The sequence below is a fragment of the Struthio camelus genome, chromosome 15, assembly GCF_040807025.1.
Source record: "Struthio camelus isolate bStrCam1 chromosome 15, bStrCam1.hap1, whole genome shotgun sequence".
NCBI classification, from domain to species: Eukaryota; Metazoa; Chordata; class Aves; order Struthioniformes; family Struthionidae; genus Struthio; species Struthio camelus.
In genome coordinates, this window is record NC_090956.1 from 17718881 (window position 1) to 17737297 (window position 18417).

Consider the following 18417-nt stretch of genomic DNA (forward strand, 5'->3'; position numbering starts at 1 on the left):
AGGCCAGCTTGATTCTAAGTGAAAAGTCCTCAGTTGTCTTCATCTGTGGACAACTCCTGCTCCACCAAGTGCCTTAGCAAGGGGGCAATAAAGCTCAAGCAATATGAAGGCAAAGGACAAAAGCTAGTCCTAAAACAGGAAGCCTAGAAACAGGCTGCTCCATTCAACCTTCTTTCCCGCTTGTGCTTTTAACAAAGATCTTGAAAGTGAGAGGACCAGAACTAGGAAATTCAATACAAGACCCACTTCCTTTCCAGGATGGGAAATTGTGCCAAGGGAGACTTGCTGACCACAGGAAAAATTAAAAAGGGAAAGGTGAGAGAATAGTTGGAGGGAGGTTTAAAGAACCTGCTCAGTTTAGTGCAGAAGCTCAGCTGTCCTTGTGCACGACTTGCAGGGACCGAAGGGAGTGCTGGGGTCGGGGTGGGGGAGCTTTCCTGGACCTTGCTCCAGAGATTGACTGAGCTGCCAAAGCGAGAGAGCACACACGCTTCTGGAGGGAGCGCGGCTACGCCAAGTGCTATTCAAGAGAGCTGCCTATTTCTCCGAAACACTCCTCCCCAGCTTGGCAACAAGCAGAGAGAAAGCCGGAGAACTCGGAAGACAGCAGCCATCGCGAGCAGGGCAGAAGAGGTGGGCTGGGCAGCTACCATAAGCCTCAACATATTCCTAAAGCCCAATGCCAAGAGAACGAGGAGGGATCGCGAGGGCAGGAAAGAAAAGATGGACACCAGGTTTCATCAAGACACCGTGGACCCTCTACCCCAGTGACTCGGAGCCAACACAAGGTTCCCCCCCGGAACTCTTAAAAGCCCCTGCCTGATGCCGAAACACAGCGAGGCGCTGGGGAGCACTGCGCAGAGCTCAGCGAAGCAAACCGCAGCCCAGGCAGCTGGCTTAGAGAGCTGGCGGTATTGGGGTGCTAGAAGAATCCCTCCGACTGGTAGCACTGACCAGTCCAGCCCTTTAGAGTCTCCAAAGCTTTACCGCCGCAACACCGGAGAGGAGAGAGCCCAGCAAGGGCATCCGAGAGGGACGGGCTCGTTGAGTGGCCCCCTCCCCGCTCCACATGCCCCCTGCTAGGGTGCGTGCAGGATAGAGGGGAAGAAGCACCCCTCGGTTTGTTCCAAAAGAAATCAAGTTGAAGCCAGCCTCCAGCAGCAAGCACAAATGAGAAATCTCCTTTTAAAAGAAGTCTGTTAGGAAATACATCCGACTTAAACCCTGCTTTTCCCCGGGAGCATGCGACGTGTCCAGAAGTAAAACACCGTGAAGCTATTCCGATAGCCTTCCGCAGGCCTGGCAGCTCACACAGGCACATTTCTCAGCAAAGCAGTAACACAAATGTGAGCTTACCTTGCTACCTTCTTGCTTGAGAGTCTCTTATTTGGACTGTGAAGTGAACCAAAAAAACAGGAAAGAGTTAGGAAAACAGACAGTGAAGAGCAAGGGAAACAGGAAACTGAGAACACTATGGGGCACATCCTTTGCTATCACAGCACAGTGCACACACACACAACATGCACGGCCAGCACAGCTGAAGCAATCCACATTAAAAAGCAGGTGATGAAACTGCTCACATATTTAAAAATGTTTTGATAACGAACTGAATAAAATAACGCTGCAGAAATCTCACCAACTCCAGCAATGGTTTCCTCTCGCGACTGGCTGATTCCAGTCCCGAAAGCTGATCCCCAAGGAGAGTGCTAATAATAGACGTGGGTTTGGTGGGCTTCAGCCCAGTTCCACGGTGACTGCAGCCTGAACTGCTCGCGATGCACCTGACAGCTCTGCACAGGGAACCCAGCTTCAGCACTCTCCAAACCCTCCCTTCCCTGCTGCCCTTTGAGGAGGGTCCCTTCGCAGGTGCTGTTGGGAATGATTTACTTCCCGCTCCCCATCTCAATCAGTATTTCCCTTGGTTTGCATGCTGCCTGCTTTGCACTTGTCCCAGATTATTCTCACTGAACCATATTTGGCTCTGGATCACCAGAGAACGGCTGGTTGCTCGTAACTCAAAGATTTTAGGGGCCGTCGATCTGTGTCTCTTTCTGGATTTGGAGCAAGGTCACCCTTATCGTTACCAGAGATAGGCGTAAGCTCTCTTCTGCACAGATTACTGACCGAGATCATGACTCTGTATATGACCTAGCTAGCTATTACTGAACCACAAAGGTTACGGTTTAGCTAACACTCGATATGACACGTGGCACGAACAGTGAAGGTCGGCATTATCCTGCCCCTACGACTCAGCTATCAGCAAGGAGGGACAGCAGTGGCTGCAGGTTTCCTCCGCTGGGAAACGGGCCTTATTCAGAAACGTCTGCTCGCAAGATGCTCCTTCTAGTCACTCCAAAGCAAGCTGTGACTGACGCGTGTCAGTCTCATGCCTCAACTTCTACCCAAGCACGCACTACTGTCAAGTAGATGCCACTTGGAGCCACTATTGATACAATACCATCACTAAATTACAACAGCAAACAGAAAACAAGCCCAAGTCAAGAAGCGGTAATCACGTTGCTGGATTCTTAGCTCAGTAAAAGAAAAAAATAAAAGAAAAGACTGCACTCTCACATCACTCAGAGACCACCTGAGAGTTCGTTTCTGACTACAGAAATGCAACAGTTACATGAGTTCTTAGAAGGAGGAATTAAAAATAGCTCAGGATAAGTTTCTTTAAAGAACAGCTCCTGGGAAACAATGCCCGGCCACAGATTGTTGTCAAGGTTACTAGTCCTTGTGTCAAAAGTGCATCCTCAAAACTGAGACTTCTAAGGAGGGCAGGAATCCCTGTTGGCCAGGCTTCAAGGACGCTCCGCGTACTCCTTCCCAGGGAGGAAGGTCGGGCCCCTGTTTTTGCCAGCAATTGTAAGAAGTCACGTATGTCCTTAGTACCAGAGAGGAAAAATAAGTTGTTTTTATCTGCAACTTATCAGAAACCAGTGCCGCACCTTCAGATGCATCTCACGAGAGGGTGCAACATGTAGCCTCTGGTTCAAGCTCGCCATAACCAAATATACTTTCACAAAACTGCTTCCTCCCAGATTCCCTGCCGAGTCCTTCCCCGCTTTCCTGCGGAGCGGGCTCGGGGCAGCCGTTGCCCCATGCCAGACCAGGGCCAGGCTTCAGTCCGACTTCGGGAGTTTGCAGCTCAGCACCAGCTCCCTTGAGGGTTTCCAGCACCGGAAAGAGGCACGCTTACCAGAGCTTGGGCCATTGCTCCTCCCTTGTCTTCTCACTTTCTTCCATGCACAAAGCACTGATAACATAAGTCAAAGCTTTTAAGAGTGAGGATGTTACATGGTGGCAACTTGGGCTCTGGTGAGCCCACAACTGCTAGTATGCTGTGGAGTGGTTGTCTCCAGGATTCACCCCCAGAGCTTGGCAGCTTCCCAGGCCTGATGCAAGGCTGCTTTGTCCAGGTTTTGGTCCCATTTCTGCTGCTCTCTTAGCCGGCGGTCTAGGACCTCTGTCCCCTGCGTTGTGGACTTCACGTTGCTAGTGATGTTGGCAGCAAACAATAGATCCTGTCACGTCCTGAGTGCTGCTTCGGTACAGGGTACCTCTCATCTGCTTTCAGTGCAGAAAATGCAGGAAATTCAACTTCCATCAGGTCAGTTATGGGTGCCACTTACCCACTGGCTCCTGGTTTGCAGCTCTTCCCTGGTTTTGCACAAACCGATGGGCTATGCTGGAGGACTAGGCACTCAGTCCAAAACAATCTGTTTTTGGCAGTCCTACCTCTTTACGTTCTTGAGGCTTCCACTTTTCATCAGCTCCTTTCACCACTGTTCCCACTCATCCTGTGCAATATGAAGAGCAGCAAGCTGTCATTAGCCTCACTTACTATCTTCCTCCAAAATATGGCTGGCCCAACTCCTGCTGGGCCAGTAGCCCTTCTTGCTGCTCTCACCGGGATGCAGCTTGCGCGCTGGATAGCCCTCATTCTGGTGAGCCCAGAGCTTGACATGGCTCCTGCAATCCCCATTTCACCTCTTCATGTCTGAGAGGAGCTCCTGGAAATTTGTAGTCTTCCCTCTTGCTGGGCCAGAGGCTCGCATCAAGATAGATAACCCTTCCTGGGAAAAGGTTGTGTGTTTCACTCTTTATCAATCTTTCAGATACCCTCTATTTCCTCTCTGGAGGGAGCATTCCCAAGCTGTGGACGTTTTTCAGCCACATCTGCTGCGTCTCTTGTCCACAACCACAAAGGCTTTTCCCAGCTCCAGAGAACTTCTGTAAGCAAAACTCCCAATGGCATCACTGTGCTCAGGCCAAGCTTGGCACCTCGCTTCTGTCAGATGCCAAATCTGCATGGGAAAACGGCGGCTTAAACAACAAGCTGAGAGTAAAGTAAGTATTACTCAAGAGAGACACCTCCTGCAAGTGTCTTCTTTTTGTTGGTTTAGTCTTCAGATCAAGTAGAACTGTGGAGCAAGAAGCTGAAATCTAGGTCATGGCAGCAAGACAGGCAGAGTCAGCAATACATCATGACCATACAGTCAACAATACACACTAAAGCTGTTTTGAGATAGGTCCCAGAGGCTTCTGCATTTTAAGAGGTACTTATGTGACTTCAAAACACTAGTTACACTTGCACCAAGCCCAGGTTTCCTCTTAGCAATTTAGAAAGTTAGATAAGCTAACATACTTTGCAGGAACAACAGCAAATTTGCACATAGGAAATCCCGAACACAGATGGAAGAAACACATCTACTTGCCATAAGCCCAAAGGGCACATGTTAAATGCGAAACAGCCTGGTTTGCACCAAATAGTGACACAGATCTCCCTGGAGCAAAGGTAGGGAAGAAACAGCTCCTCCAAGAAGTCAAAACCTTTGGCCTTCCCATAGACACACCATGGGATTGGGAAGTCTCCTCTGGTAATCCCATCCTTGACGAGGAGGGCTCAGGGGGTGTTACTTCAGCTGTGAATGTAGATTCGGTGGAGAAAGTCTGGGACAGAGTGGGGCTGTTGGCACGCTCAGGGAAGTCCCGCATTATCCTCGTTATTTGTATAACCTGAGCTACTAATCTTCAAGGCCTCCCTTAGAGGCTCATAACAAAGGCAAACATTCGTCTGAGAAAGAAAGAGACAGAGAAGCACTTTTTTCCACAAACAAGCCTTAAGGGCAAGTTCCTATTTGTCTTCCAGCTCCATTTCTGTAGCTATAGCACAGGAGAATTCTCATTTCATGCTGTCCTATACAAGACAGATATAGACCAAAAACTGAGCTTGAAAGAGCACAGTGGATGCAAGAAGAATGTTCATCACTAACATTAGTCCTGCTACCCTTCTACCCAGCAGATTGCAAACAGGTTAGAAGAGACGAATAGAAATCCCTCTGCACTTGTGAAATCAGCAAGTCAAACTGCTGGCTGGTAGAGCTCAAAGTTATATTTTAAAAGTCCACTATAAGGTTGCTATGCAAAGGCCCCAGCATTTACCAGTATAGCTACACTGGTAGATATATAGGCAGACAGGCACCTAATTAAGCCAGCTGAAATGAGTTTTTTACTGCTGCAACTTTGAGTGTCTACAGAAAAGATCCCAAGTCCTAGAGAGCAAGCTGATGTTTCCAAGTTACTGCTGCAGTGGGAGGAAAGGCTGCACCTGCCCTTCTGATCTGAATCAGCAACTCAGGTATGCTTCTCCGTTGTTTATGGCCAGCCAAAAGACCAGGTACACATTTCCTTGGTGACAGAAATACTGTACACGACCAGCTTAAGACTTCAAATTCTGTCTTAAGGACTCCATTACTCAGAGCGTGGTGAAGTGCTGCATTCACATAACACTCAACAGGACATGCAAAGAGATTGATTAGAGCAGAACGAGAGATTCCCATTGTCTGTTAGCTTCCACGGTTTGGATTAAATGAAACTTCTGCCTGCCCTCCATAATGTTATTGTGGACTTTACCACCTGGAGAGGCTCACTCAGTGCAGTGAAACTCATCCCCTTTCACAAAGGGTAACCAAGCAACGCGGCGGCCAAGGAAAGCTCAGCCAGACAATGAGAGCCTTCCCTTCTCAAGCATATCATTCCAGACGCTCAGATTGCCAGGCACAAGATCAATTACCTATTCATTTCAAGATCATTCAGGCGAGCAGAAAGATCCTCAAGGCGGTTGATTTGTTTGTGGCACTGGCTACAGTAAAACTCAAATGCTTCATCTGCGATAATGCTGTGCAGTTTCGCAGCGAGCGGATTGGTGCTAGAGAAATCACAAGTGTCAGTTTAACAGGACAGAACAGACTAACCTGATTTTGTCTGTGGCTTCCACAAGCTAAGTGCACATTCAAAAGGGAGGATCTCCGGGCAGGGGAGCTTTTTGTACAACATGCAAGACTTGCAATTAAAAATTTCAGGGTAGATCGGGTTACCTTCCTGCTCAAACATCAATGAACTTTTAGAAGCACGACACCAGTCAATATGGAGCTGTTATAAGTTAGCCGGACTGTCATTACTCCCTTCCCACGAAAGTTGCGGAGATTTGCAACTGAATGAATTTTTTTGCAGCTGATGAATTTGGCCCATGTATCCAGATCCATGGGCCAGCCTGCCCTTGTGGAACATCCTCCGAGAGCCCGGGGACATTAGGTTTGTGCAAAGCATACATCTATGTACCTACAATGTTTACTAGCTGTCATTTTCCAAGCAACCTGTCTCAAGTGGCCCAAGGGCTTTTCCCGGTTCGCACTGTCAAATGCAGACTGAATTGACACACTGCTGCTCACAGCAGAGAGTTTGGGAGCCAAATGTCTTTGGTCAGTCACACCGTTTACCAGTGGGAATGTTTTAAAAGTAGAGCAGTTGTGTTGCCATAGTGCTGCTGCTTGTAATGCACACCAGAGAATCAGATTTTCATTTCAAAGAGCTGCTCTTTGAAGCTGAACTCATCAAAAGGTGGGTAATATTCAACTTCTGTCATTTCTTTTACAAAGTGAAGCACATGGACTCTCACAAGGCAACTCAGCCCTGCTGTTATGGAAGAGAGAGACTAAAGTTCATAGCTTGGTAGGGGTACATGAAGTTTTACAGGACTTAAATTGCCTTACTAATTAGTATGTCCTATTGGCTTTCCAGTTTCAGCTGCTCACATGGAAAGCAAGCTGCTCAGGCAGTCATGGGCACTTGGCAAACTCAGGAGCAGTTTTCCCCAACCAGCACAACTTGGTCAATTATTTGGTCAAGAGATACTGAACAGCAAAGAGTTTCTATTCCTTAGGGCCAAACATATGCCACAAATCCTTTCTGCTGGGAAACACGCTTCTGGAAGCCACAGACTTTAATCAAAGTAAGGTTAATAGTGAAAAAATAAAGCAGTTTGATAAGATAGACAGGCAAAGGTGTGAGCAGACACAAACAAGCTTAAAACCAAAAGGCACCTGAAAGGGCTGGCCAACCCCATGATACAGATCCACACTGGCAAGGCCTGGTCCCGGGAGAGACTGGGCGCCTATGACACCCATGGGACCCCCAGGAGGGATGTCCAAGCTCAGCACCTTTGCATTACCCCTCCCCCGGCTTTACTAGGGAGGGTCAGCAGCCCAGCCACCCCTGGGGCAGGCCCGTGAGTTTGTGCCGTTCTGTACAGTATTTCCTAGCCCCCTTACAGGTAAACAGATGTTATTAAATACTGAATTCCTCATCTCTTTCCATGCTTGGGAAAAATTTGAAAAACCCTCTAGGGTAGGTTTGATCTCAGGAAAATCGTTATCCACCAGCAGTCACTTCAGTTGCTCAGGTTTGACACAGGGAAAGGGTTGACAGCAGCTTTGTGGTGTCCGGAAGAAGGAACATGCCTTTTTCTGGGGTCTGACTCCAGATTTAGCTTCATGTGAGCCCCGTTTAGTGAGTACTCCTCACTGCAGCTAGTCCATCATACTCCCAGAAGGCAGAAACAGTTTGCTTGAGTGGGTGCATCGCTATGAGATGTGCAAACTCTCATCTAACAAGCAGTAACAAAGGCAGGAAAAGTCATTAGTCAAGAAGCGCATAAGAGAATCCACAGGCCAAACTCAACTTTTCAAGTGCATACAAGTATACTCGGCCGCTGGCCGTGTTGGCTGTTTGCCAGTTGAGCAGCGGAAAACTTAACCGTGCTATGCCACAGGGCATCCCCCCATACCACTTGTGGCAAACTGCTATACTCCACACCGTATGTGATCGTGCTGCCTCCTTCCTCCATCCCATGGAGTAAGGTTGGTCTCCTACAGTTCATTCAGTGCTGACAAGCAGGCAGTGTGTTGACAGCTGAAGACGGGTACGTGCGAGGAGCTTTTACTTGCATTTGCCATTCATTTCTCACCTAGTGTTGCAGAGACGCTCCTCTGTGAGTGTATGAACATACCAAGGAAGAGTTGTAAACCAAGAGGAGGAATCACAAACGTACATCCAAGGACTAAATAGGAAGATGCAGTACCCCATAGTGCTCCCTTAAGGTTCCTGGTTTTCATATCAGTCCTCTCATGAAGATCTTCTGGAGCTGCAGCAGGAAACTTTGTTGACCTTCTTCCCATGTAGATGTGGAAGCGGTGTTCGCCGATATGACCATTTACAAGTGAAACTGTTCCTTGTATTCAGACCTCAGCAAAAAAGAATTCAGTCTAAACCACTGATTTTCTGTGGTTCTTCACAATGTTGCACTATGTTTAAATGCACTGGGGAGGCAGGGCTCTGTTCAGAAAAACACACGTTCTTGGGAGAAATATCAGCTAAGGAACTTTAAGTCCGCTAAGATAGTCCAAGGTAAGGACTGGACGCGAAAGGCAGGAGGAAATTCTCTACCTCAAACGGAACAACTTTCTTTACTCTCAAGGTTTTGCAGGGCTTTCTCTGCAGTCTGCCTTCCCAGCAAGCCCCAGCGGTAAGGTCTTGGCACATCCATCAAGAATATATGAGGAGATATGCAAAAGTCATTAGCTCTCAAGTCAGAGAAATGCAGAGAGCTACTGCAAATGTTACTAGGGTGGTGCTACCTCACCCCAGGCCTGAGAGGGAAACAGCATCCAGTACAGTTGCAATCCGTCTATTAGCAAGTGTAGAGCCACACGTTGAGTAAGCCTCTTCCAACAGAGCAAAGAGGCTGCAGAGCACAAGCTTATGGAGAAGACAGAGTGGAACAGGGAAGAGTGCACCCTGGCAGAGCAGAATTTGTTTCAAAACTGTGAGTGTATGTAACTAGGGAGCTCAGAACTGATACTAAATACAAAGTTTAGCTGATTACAAAGCTATTTAGCTGATTATTTTGTTGCCAGGAGCCTTCCGGACTAGGCTGGAGGCCCACACTTAAGAAGCAACTCCAAACAAACATCAAGAAAGGTTTTTATCTGAGAGTACTTCCCAGCACGGCAACTGTCTCCAGCATCCCTTTCCCTACAGTCTGACGGGAGGACAAGTATATATGAGTGAAGTGTCCCTTCACATTGGGAGCTGGAGCACTGGTTTTCTGAGGCAATGAGTTAGTTATGCTTTACTGCAATAACAGCAACAGTTTTCTATTGCAGGTTTAATTAAGATCTTCAAAATTGCTACCCCACCAGGAAAAAAGAAAGATAATCCTGACCTGTGGGGCAAAACACATGGGCATGGATTTCACAACAGTTCTTCTTGGCTCTGTCAAACCAGAACTGCCAGAGTTCTGCAAAGAGCTTTAGGAATCTGCTAAAAAATAGGTAGACAGCAAAAAAAAAAAAAAAAAAAAAAAAAAATTACGGCAGGTTTATAGTGCCGTAGAAAGTCCCGACCACGTTCCTTCCGTAGCGCTGCTGTAGGCGGTATCATCCTAAAGGAAAAAAAGTATGTTCTTCTCTTCCCCAGCATAAGCATGTGGCTGTCAGGAACCACGCCTGACACGGACACTCATTGCCTGATGGACACACGTATCCTCCATCACGTTGCCTGTCATCACGGAGACTTTTAGGGCTGCGGTAGTGAATGATCATTTCAGCTTTTACTTTTTTCCTAAAGAAGCAATGACTGGTTTGTAGTCACGCTACCTCTTCAGTCCACCCTGCACAGGCTCAAAACCAACTTTTGCAGGGTTTCAGGCCTTAATGCAAGGCCTGCAGGAAACGCTATAGCCTCCTTCCTACTCCAAGCATCCCTTCAGCCTGCCTGGAGAAGGCAGGCTGCACCAGCTTGTGCAAATCCAGCCGAGCATCATACCAAAGTCAAAAATGCAGGCTTAGGAAGAGAAAGGAAGTAGCTGTCATCCAACAGGATCAGGAATAAAGTTGTAGGCAGTTTTCTCTATCAGAAGTTCTGACAAGAGTCACAGCCCTAAGAGGAGAGGAAACACAATGTTGTCCCGGATGCACGTGAAATTCAGACTATTCTTCAACTGCTGCTGGAGACATGAGTGCCTCTGGATGGGAAGACAGGAACTGTCCAGGGAAATGAAAGATTGAGGGAGGCAGCTCTCTTCCACTTCAGAGCTGATTAACCCTTTGTATCCAAGCTTTGCCAGGAACCCCCCTCTTGCAGGCCAAGTTAGGTGCAAACCCAAAGGAAACAACTCACACACACAAACCCTAGGGTGAAGACACTAAGCAAGGGAAATCAGTCAAAACAGTGCCAATGCTGTGCTGAGCATTACCTGGGAGAGAGGAAAGAGGAGCTATTAAAGCTGCTTTCCCCATTACACAAGCTGTCCGAGAACAAATCCGCTTCATTCCCTTCTCCATAATCCTCAAAGTGCTCCTCTCCACTAATTACTGTAACGATGGAGTGGCTGAGGTCGGAGCCCAGGGGGAGGTCGTGCGGATGGGACCTGCGGGAGCAAAGAGAAAGGCGTTAACGGGTGGCCACAGCAGCAGCCTTTCCAATTGTACATGTTAAACCCTTTTCTAAAGTGACATTTACCATCAGCTGCCGTTTCAGTAGGCAGGGCAAGCTCTCCTTTGCAGTGCAACTCACCCTGTGCCTCTCACACTGAACAGGCAGCCCAGGTACCACATGAAAGTTTGCAGCAAGTTTTTCCAAACCAAACCAGTGCTTTTTCACACAAGCTCCCCTGGCAACTACAGCGTAGTATTTGGGGTAGTCAGACTGGCAGGACAACATCCAGGGTTGTTGGCAAGCCCTTGCATGGCACAGGCTCAACCAAAACCAGGGCGGAGAAAGAGCTCATCGTGTGTCGAACACACGCTAAACGTGTTTAGAGTTACACAGCCAGCCTACATGCCAGGCTCGCATTCACCGAGCACTGTGTAATCCTATCAAGAGCCCAGTACCGGGGTTTAGCACTGTAACCCCCTGGTGACACAAATCTGGCTGTTTGCGGGAGGTTGCCGTTCCCAACACCAGCACAGCCTCCTAGCAGTACAAAGGAGCCTTTTCCTCAGCTTCTTCTGGGAAAACGTCTTATGCAGTCATAACAATCTAGAACTGATGCTTTTTCATGCATTTTTGAACACTGGAGCCACAAGCCCGTACTGCATTAAGTCTAAACACCCAACACACCTGGCACAGAGTCTGAGATTTCCCTTGCTTTAGAGGGGGCACAACTGTCCTTACAGAAGTCGTCATTTTTGAAAGTACCTTTTAAAGTGAGCAGTGTTATACAAAAGAAGCTCATTACGGCAATGTGCACCCACTATCAGAAGATCTTCTTAGCCAGGATCGCAGAGTTTTTAAAATGACATTGGTAGGGTGCAGGTGCAATTTGTAAGGACCAAGCTGTGAAACAACCCTGGCTTATCCACAAGCAAGCCCATGTGCATGAGCCACATAGGTGTGTTTGGGGTGGGGGAATTAACACCATTCTCCTCTCTAACATTCAATGCTAGGAAAAGGAAAAAGTAAAACCTGCTATTTCAGGACACACCTCCACCTTCATCCATTTGTCAGGAGAGGAAAACCAGGGAGGAGGTACAACAACACTTGTTGTATTAAATCCAAAAGAGAAAAGATTACAAATAAGCCATTTACGACAAAAATCTGCAACATCTGAAGGATTTGCCCACTAACAAAAACACATCAACCCCCAAGACAAAACAGCAGCTAAGTCCTTTCCAGCCTGTGGGCATCGGCACATCTTCCTAACAGCTTGAGAAGTCCTGTTATTTCTGTAACGAGATCTGTCAGAAACTGAATCTCCCAAGCAGTGAGTCAGACACTTCACCCATCAGACCGTTTTAAGAAATATCAGAAAATTTCCCAGAAATAGAAGGGAGGGGGTGGAATTTTTAACTCAGGCAAGCAAAACCCAACCCCAAATCTCTAACTATGGGGCTCTGATTTGACAAGCACCTTATCGAAGCAGATGCGACCAGGCACGAATGGGATCCGTGAGCCAGCGATGCTTCAGGCACCCAGTACTTCACATATACCTATTGGTGGCTTTATCAGTTTCAAGATCTAGAGCCCAGCTAATCTTTACTATAAGCAGCCTAAATATCCACTAAAGCTCCTAACATTTCAGGTATGTTGAGTTTTAATAGCTGCTGAAAACCAGTGTTCAGTGTCCAAGCTTTGATTCAGTCCAGTTATGCAGGTGGGGTTTTACTCACAGACTGCTCCCTGGAAGAGCTCTGAACATTAGAGGTGCCCAACTGCTACCCTGCCAGGGGTTCGAAGGCACCAAAAACAGCCTTACAACTTCTTGGGAACAGATTTCTAGAGTCTTCAGCCTCAAGCCTTCCAACCTTTAAAGCAAAAGACCAAGTTCAAAGGAATTTCTGCCTTATTTGGCTACCTCAAACTTGCGCACCTCTAGGACGCCCAGCAGTAGACAGCATTTCAACAGAGCACCTGAAGGACTCCTGACCTTCCCAAGCCTGCCCCTACTGGGAGGGATGAGGAAAGCCTCAAAGATAACTTAATATTAAAAAATTCCCAAGCAAAGTATTTTGTACCTACAGGCGGGTGATTCCGAGGCACGTCATTTCCCCACGAGGACGAGAGCGCATTCAGGCTGCTGCGGCCCCTCCAAATACACTCCGTGCAGCCGTCTCAGAGCTCAGGCACTGATTATATGCTCCGATTTAACTGTCACCGAGCTGAATGCACTTGAGCAAAGAGAGCAGAGCCAGCTAATCTCATTTCTGCTCTAATCCAGCACCCTAAGAGCAAGCACTCTCATGTCCCTAGATGTGCTTTTAGGGTGAGAGGGAAGCCACAAAAAGCCTGTTGCTTTCTGAAAGCAAAGGGGAATATAAAGCAGAGCACCAGGCCGGGGTAATAAAGTTACTACTTCCCTTCCCTGCCTTGCTGCCTTCTTAGCATCCCTGTTTCATCCCCAAAACAGCTTTCCCAGCAACATCTAGGAAACGAGGAGGGCTCAGGAGCAGCTCTGCCAGCAATGGTTCAGATACCCACTGAACTGAGGGAAGAAGTTCTTAGTTTACACTGCTGGGCTTCAGGCAAAAGATTAAAACTGGTTATTACAAGAGGTGGCTACACATCAAAGGGTGCACACGTGTTTAGGAGAAACAAGAATATGGTGAGTTCCACTCCTGACTTGAAAATTATATGTTGCCCTTCTGGCCTCTTAAATGATAAACTAAAGACTGCAAATATTCCAGGTGTTTAAGTCATCTGAGTACTTACTTTGGAGGTTAAAGATGATAATGAGGCAACAGAAGTTCTCCCACGGCAAGTAATGATTAGCTCAAAGATATGGCCAGACCAAGCTTCAAAAAAAAAAACCTACACATGGTACAATCTAATTATTATTATTATTTCTAAAGAAAATATATTTAGGTCTTGCACGAAATTATAAATACTAAGAACAAACCGTTTTTTATCAAGATGAATTCAGCTTGCTTAACCCTCAAAGATGAGGGAAGAGAAATCCTCAGGATGCGTCTCCCTCAGTGATCTACTTGCAATGTGCTACGTTTCTTGCCCCACACTTAATTCTCCTCCTCCTCCGGACCCTTGCCCCACAGCCACCAACAGCAAGTACCACTGACCCATGCTCTGGCTCCTCGATAGGGTCCGTGAACTCCGAATGCACTGTGGAATCGATGGCACTGTCTGTTTCGACTTCGTCATGCATCTCGTGATGTACTAGTGTGCTGGTGTCTTCATCCGTGAAGGTTTCACACTCGCTGTACGTGCTCTCTGAGCCCATGTAAGCACTGTCAGTCACCTCATTTGCCTGTTATAAAACACAAGAGGAAAAAAACCCACCCCAGGAGACATTAACTACTTGGGTTCACTGCAAAGCAGGACACAACATGCATGGGCCAGTTCATTACTGCTGCATTTCATTTCTAAGTGCAGAAATCCAACCTCCTCATAACACCGTGAGCTGTAAGCTGTGTCCAGGATGCTCTTTTGTCTCCATTTACATGGAACGGCTGCCTGTGCCACGGCCAGCCAAAAACCACCTTGGCTTTGTCACGCCCTTTGGCTTCCTGACACACTTTGTCACCTGCAGACCGCGTATGCTTTGAAAGATCAGTATTTGGAAAGTAGACTGTAGAAATAAAGATATACTACATAAGGCTTAGATAGAGATTTTGTCGAGAGCAAGTATGGATTTGTCAAGTCCAGGAGAGATTACCCTCTGACCCTCAGTCAGCAGTTCTGGTCACAAATTTATTTCATCCACTCCATGTCAAGAGGACACAGTTACTAATCTGGAATCTCTACCAGGACCACCATTCAGAGCTATCATTTAGCGCTTAAAGCGCTTCTTTCTTCCTATAGTAATGTGAGGACATCATCCATCCCTCAACAGAAAAAAAATGGTTTATAAATCATTATTACAACATCTAATTTGTAAAGGCTGGGTTGCCAGCCCACGTCTTCAGAACATTTGAATGATGACATTTCAGCTGGAACAGCATCTTGGATATTTCCCACTACTTTGCTAACATCTGTTACCTTCACCAAGGCAGCACAGTCTAGAGAGGAAGCACGGGTTGTTTTTTTAAGACCCTGTACTGCGAGCTACAGAAGAGCTGAGTTTTCCTCCCTGTTTTACCACTGCCTGTGAGCCCTCAGCAAGTCATTTATCTTCAGTCTTGCCTGCTTTTCCTTACACAGGATGGAGACGGTCCTCTCTGAACACACATGGTGCCCAGAAGCGTTCAAATATCAGGAGGAGAGCTGTGGGACCTACTAGTAGAGATACTCTCCTAAAGCAACAGCTCATGGCAGTAATAAAAGCAACAATTCATTTTCCAGCCTCTATGGGATTTCCCCAGGGCACCTCAGCCTGCTCAGAATAAATCTATCCATTTCTGTCTCTGGGATCTCAATCATTCTGGGACCAGTCAATCCCAGCGCTGAGCTCCAGCTGGACGCCCGTTGCTGGAGCCGTCCTGCAGATGCAGCAGGGCGAGGACAGAGGGATAGGAGCCCTCCTGCCTAACAGCACCAGCAGAGATGTGACTCAAGGCCACAGCAACGCAAGAGTCTGTGCAAGGCCACCTCCAGCTAGAGCAAAGGAAGGTGGGCCTGGCTCATGTGCAGACAGTACATGAAGGAGTAACAAAAGGCATCCAGGTCTCCTTAGAGCTTAGCATCCTGGTAAAGGAAGGCCACCGCTTACCCACAAAAGAAAAACAAAGTTTCCTGGGACAAAGAGCCAGCAGGTAAGCACCAAAGGCCAGAGATCCTGAAGGTGACACACAAGCATGCACTGGAGAACATCTCACACGTGATACATGCTGGGATCCCCTTCCAAGGCTCTTGCAACCAACATACCAGGCACCCCTCCCAGAGGGAGGCCATTTTTTGAACAGACCTTGAAATAAAAAGACATCCATTAAAAAAGCCATTTGCTTCATCTGAAGTTCCCCCAGCTGGGTCAAACTTGCTCTATAGAGACTTCTCTCCACGCTTGAGATTTCTCAAAGTCCTGCATTACTGAAGGCCAGCAATTGAAAAGAAAACACACAGATATACTGTCTTTCAGGCAAGAGAATAAAAAATTATGTTAATAGCTGTTCATTCAAGGTAGGGTATGCAGACAGCAGGATGGAATAGTCCTGCCCATCGCTGCAGCTACTGCCTCCAGTGTAACAGCAGTTTCTAAGGAGCACACTATTTTGGCATAGCAGGAAAGCACCAGACCAGAGATGAACAAATTTCTGCCATCAGGTTGATTAGACTTAGCAAACACAGCTGTTACCAGCCTACGCTGGGACAGCTCTGCAGACGAAGCAAGGTCTGATTCTCTTCTCTTTCAGATAAAGGCTTCAAACCACCAAAGAACTGTCGCATTTTTCACCGGGGTAAACAGGCTTGAGATACAACCAAGGTCTCATGCTGTTTGACATCCAGATATCCAAGACTCAGTGGCGGGGAAAAAAAAAATCTCAATCTTACTACCAGCACGACTTACTATACACATGCTCTCCAAAAAGTATTTGGGATCATGTGCTTTACCTGCTGTATGAGGGTCCTCATCCAGACATACCCTGTTCATTTCTATGGTGCATAATTACCAGCTCTAGGTTAAGCTGCAAGGTGTGGTTACCACATACAAAGTCTTTTGCTGGCTAACGTTCTTCAGTTCCAGGTTCCTCTTGTTCTGAGGAGGACAGCTTGTGAGTTCACCCACTGTTTCTCAGCCTGCTTCAATATGTACAAGGCCAAAAGGCTAACAAGAATTTATACAAGCGCTCTGAACAGAAAGATCTCTGCCCACAGTAGGCAGGTTTGGGAAGGAGGGATGGAGGGACAGCAAATTCCCAGAATTAAAATGCATCAGTGAACTGTCGCTATTGAAGCGAGCGATTTCTACCTGCTGAGGTGCATGGGAACTGCTCAACAGTGGTTCATATTCTGCACGTACTTTCGGTAACAAAACAAATGAGTGTGGCATCTAGGGGATGGAGACTGAACAACACGCACATCAAGACCGTCTTTCTGAAGCTTTATAAGCTTTCACGGATCCACATTGACCTAGGGACATCAGCAACTCTCTCCAAGACACCACCCTGAAGTTAAACATTGTATTACTCTTTATAGGACGAGGGCCTAAAGCCACAAACAGCAGAAGAGAGGGCAGCGCATGTGAGCTCTACGCAAGTAGAGGAGACGCTGCTGCAGAGAACGGCAGTAAAGGGAGGAGGCAGCTTTCACTAGCCTTCAAAATAGAAGCAAAAGCCTACAAAAAAACCCACCTTCTTTAGAAAGTATAAACCCACCAAGACTACTTATATACCTAAAGTTAGGGACATGCTTAAGTGCTTTATTGGATTTCTGCTGTACTTCCTCGAAACACTGCTCAGGCTCTTAATGCTCAAGTAGAATGAGGACACAGATTTCAAAGCAATGGTTTCACATCTCCTGGCTCACGGAAACAGTTTCCCAGTTGCTACAGGAGAGACACGCAAGGACGGCATACTGGAGAGACTTCTTGGTGCTCCCCTATCATTGCACTCACACCAACGCCAAGCTGAGCACTGCTGCTCTCGAGCCTCCAGAGGAAGGGGCAGGCTCAGATAATTCGAGTACTTTTGCAAGCTATTTACAATGTAAGCCAAGCTTAGGAGAGGTCAGACTTCAGCATAGCCAATGTTGTGTTGCAACACTGATCCAGAACTGGTTATGCTTCCCTTTTAGGGGGGGGAACGACTTTCATCTCCAACATGCATCACGCTTCCCCAGCGCTCACGGAGCTGGTCTCGCGGTCTGCCGAGAGGTCGCGCCAGACTGGCGCGGCTCTGCTACGCAGGAAGCAATAGCAACCCGATACGGGGGAGAGTGCGGGTCCAAGAGACTACAGCGGTCGGCAGCATCTGGAGAGCTAACTGCCTGTTTCAAAGGGATTCTCCAATCCAGTGAAAACAGGCAAAAAGTAAGGGTTTAAAGCCAAACTGGAAATAACTTTGCTCACAAACTCCAAAGTAAACTCTGGTGTTTTTTCAGGCAAAAAAGCCTCCCACTGAAAACGCTTAAATTTAAGCATGCATTGAAGTGTTGTAATGAGAATAAAATAAAAACTGCTATTGCAGAAAGACCAAAACAAGATAAACCCCCCCTCCCAAAATAAGAACCAAAAAACAAGAAGCCAACCCCTGCAAAATCCCAAACTAGAAAAACACTCTCCCTCCCCCCAAAAATCCCAAAGTAAACTGATTTCAAGACACTCCTTCACAGTTATCATTGCTGGCCCTCTCAGCACAAAGTATAATCAAAGCCAAACAGCTCAGGGCATCAGAACATCCCAATGTCCTTCAGCTAAATGATTTTACCTATCAAATTATGAAGAAACATCCTGTTGACAGGAAATATCAGCAAGAACAGCTCAAATGAGGGAGCAAGTTTCCTGAGCTAAAGCAGTCACCAGAACACATTAACCATCCTGCTTCAGTCACATTGAGGACATACAGTGATTTTTTTTTTTTTTTTTTTTTCCTTTTTAAGATGACCTGTAGCACAGGTCATCTTAGCAAGTTTTCTTCATATTTAGCAAAGGAGAAATTTTTCTTTTGCTTTTAAAGCACCCCT

General features: G+C 47.0%; 1 protein-coding gene across 7 annotated transcripts in view; it reads right to left on the bottom strand.

Annotated features, from left to right (window-relative positions):
* RAB11FIP3 (RAB11 family interacting protein 3) overlaps positions 1-18417 on the bottom strand; it is an 89434-nt gene that overhangs the window by 16525 nt on the left and 54492 nt on the right. For 4 of the 7 annotated variants that reach the window (XM_068908210.1, XM_009673899.2, XM_068908207.1 and 1 more), the window contains 4 exons: positions 13920-14107; positions 10601-10774; positions 6080-6214; positions 1357-1392 (listed from right to left, as the gene is read on the bottom strand). In XM_068908210.1, coding sequence (XP_068764311.1) covers positions 1357-1392; positions 6080-6214; positions 10601-10774; positions 13920-14107 — 533 coding nt within the window. The remainder of the gene's footprint in view (positions 1-1356; positions 1393-6079; positions 6215-10600; positions 10775-13919; positions 14108-18417) is intronic. The other 3 variants (XM_068908211.1, XM_068908209.1, XM_068908208.1) reach the window with 1 other exon arrangement.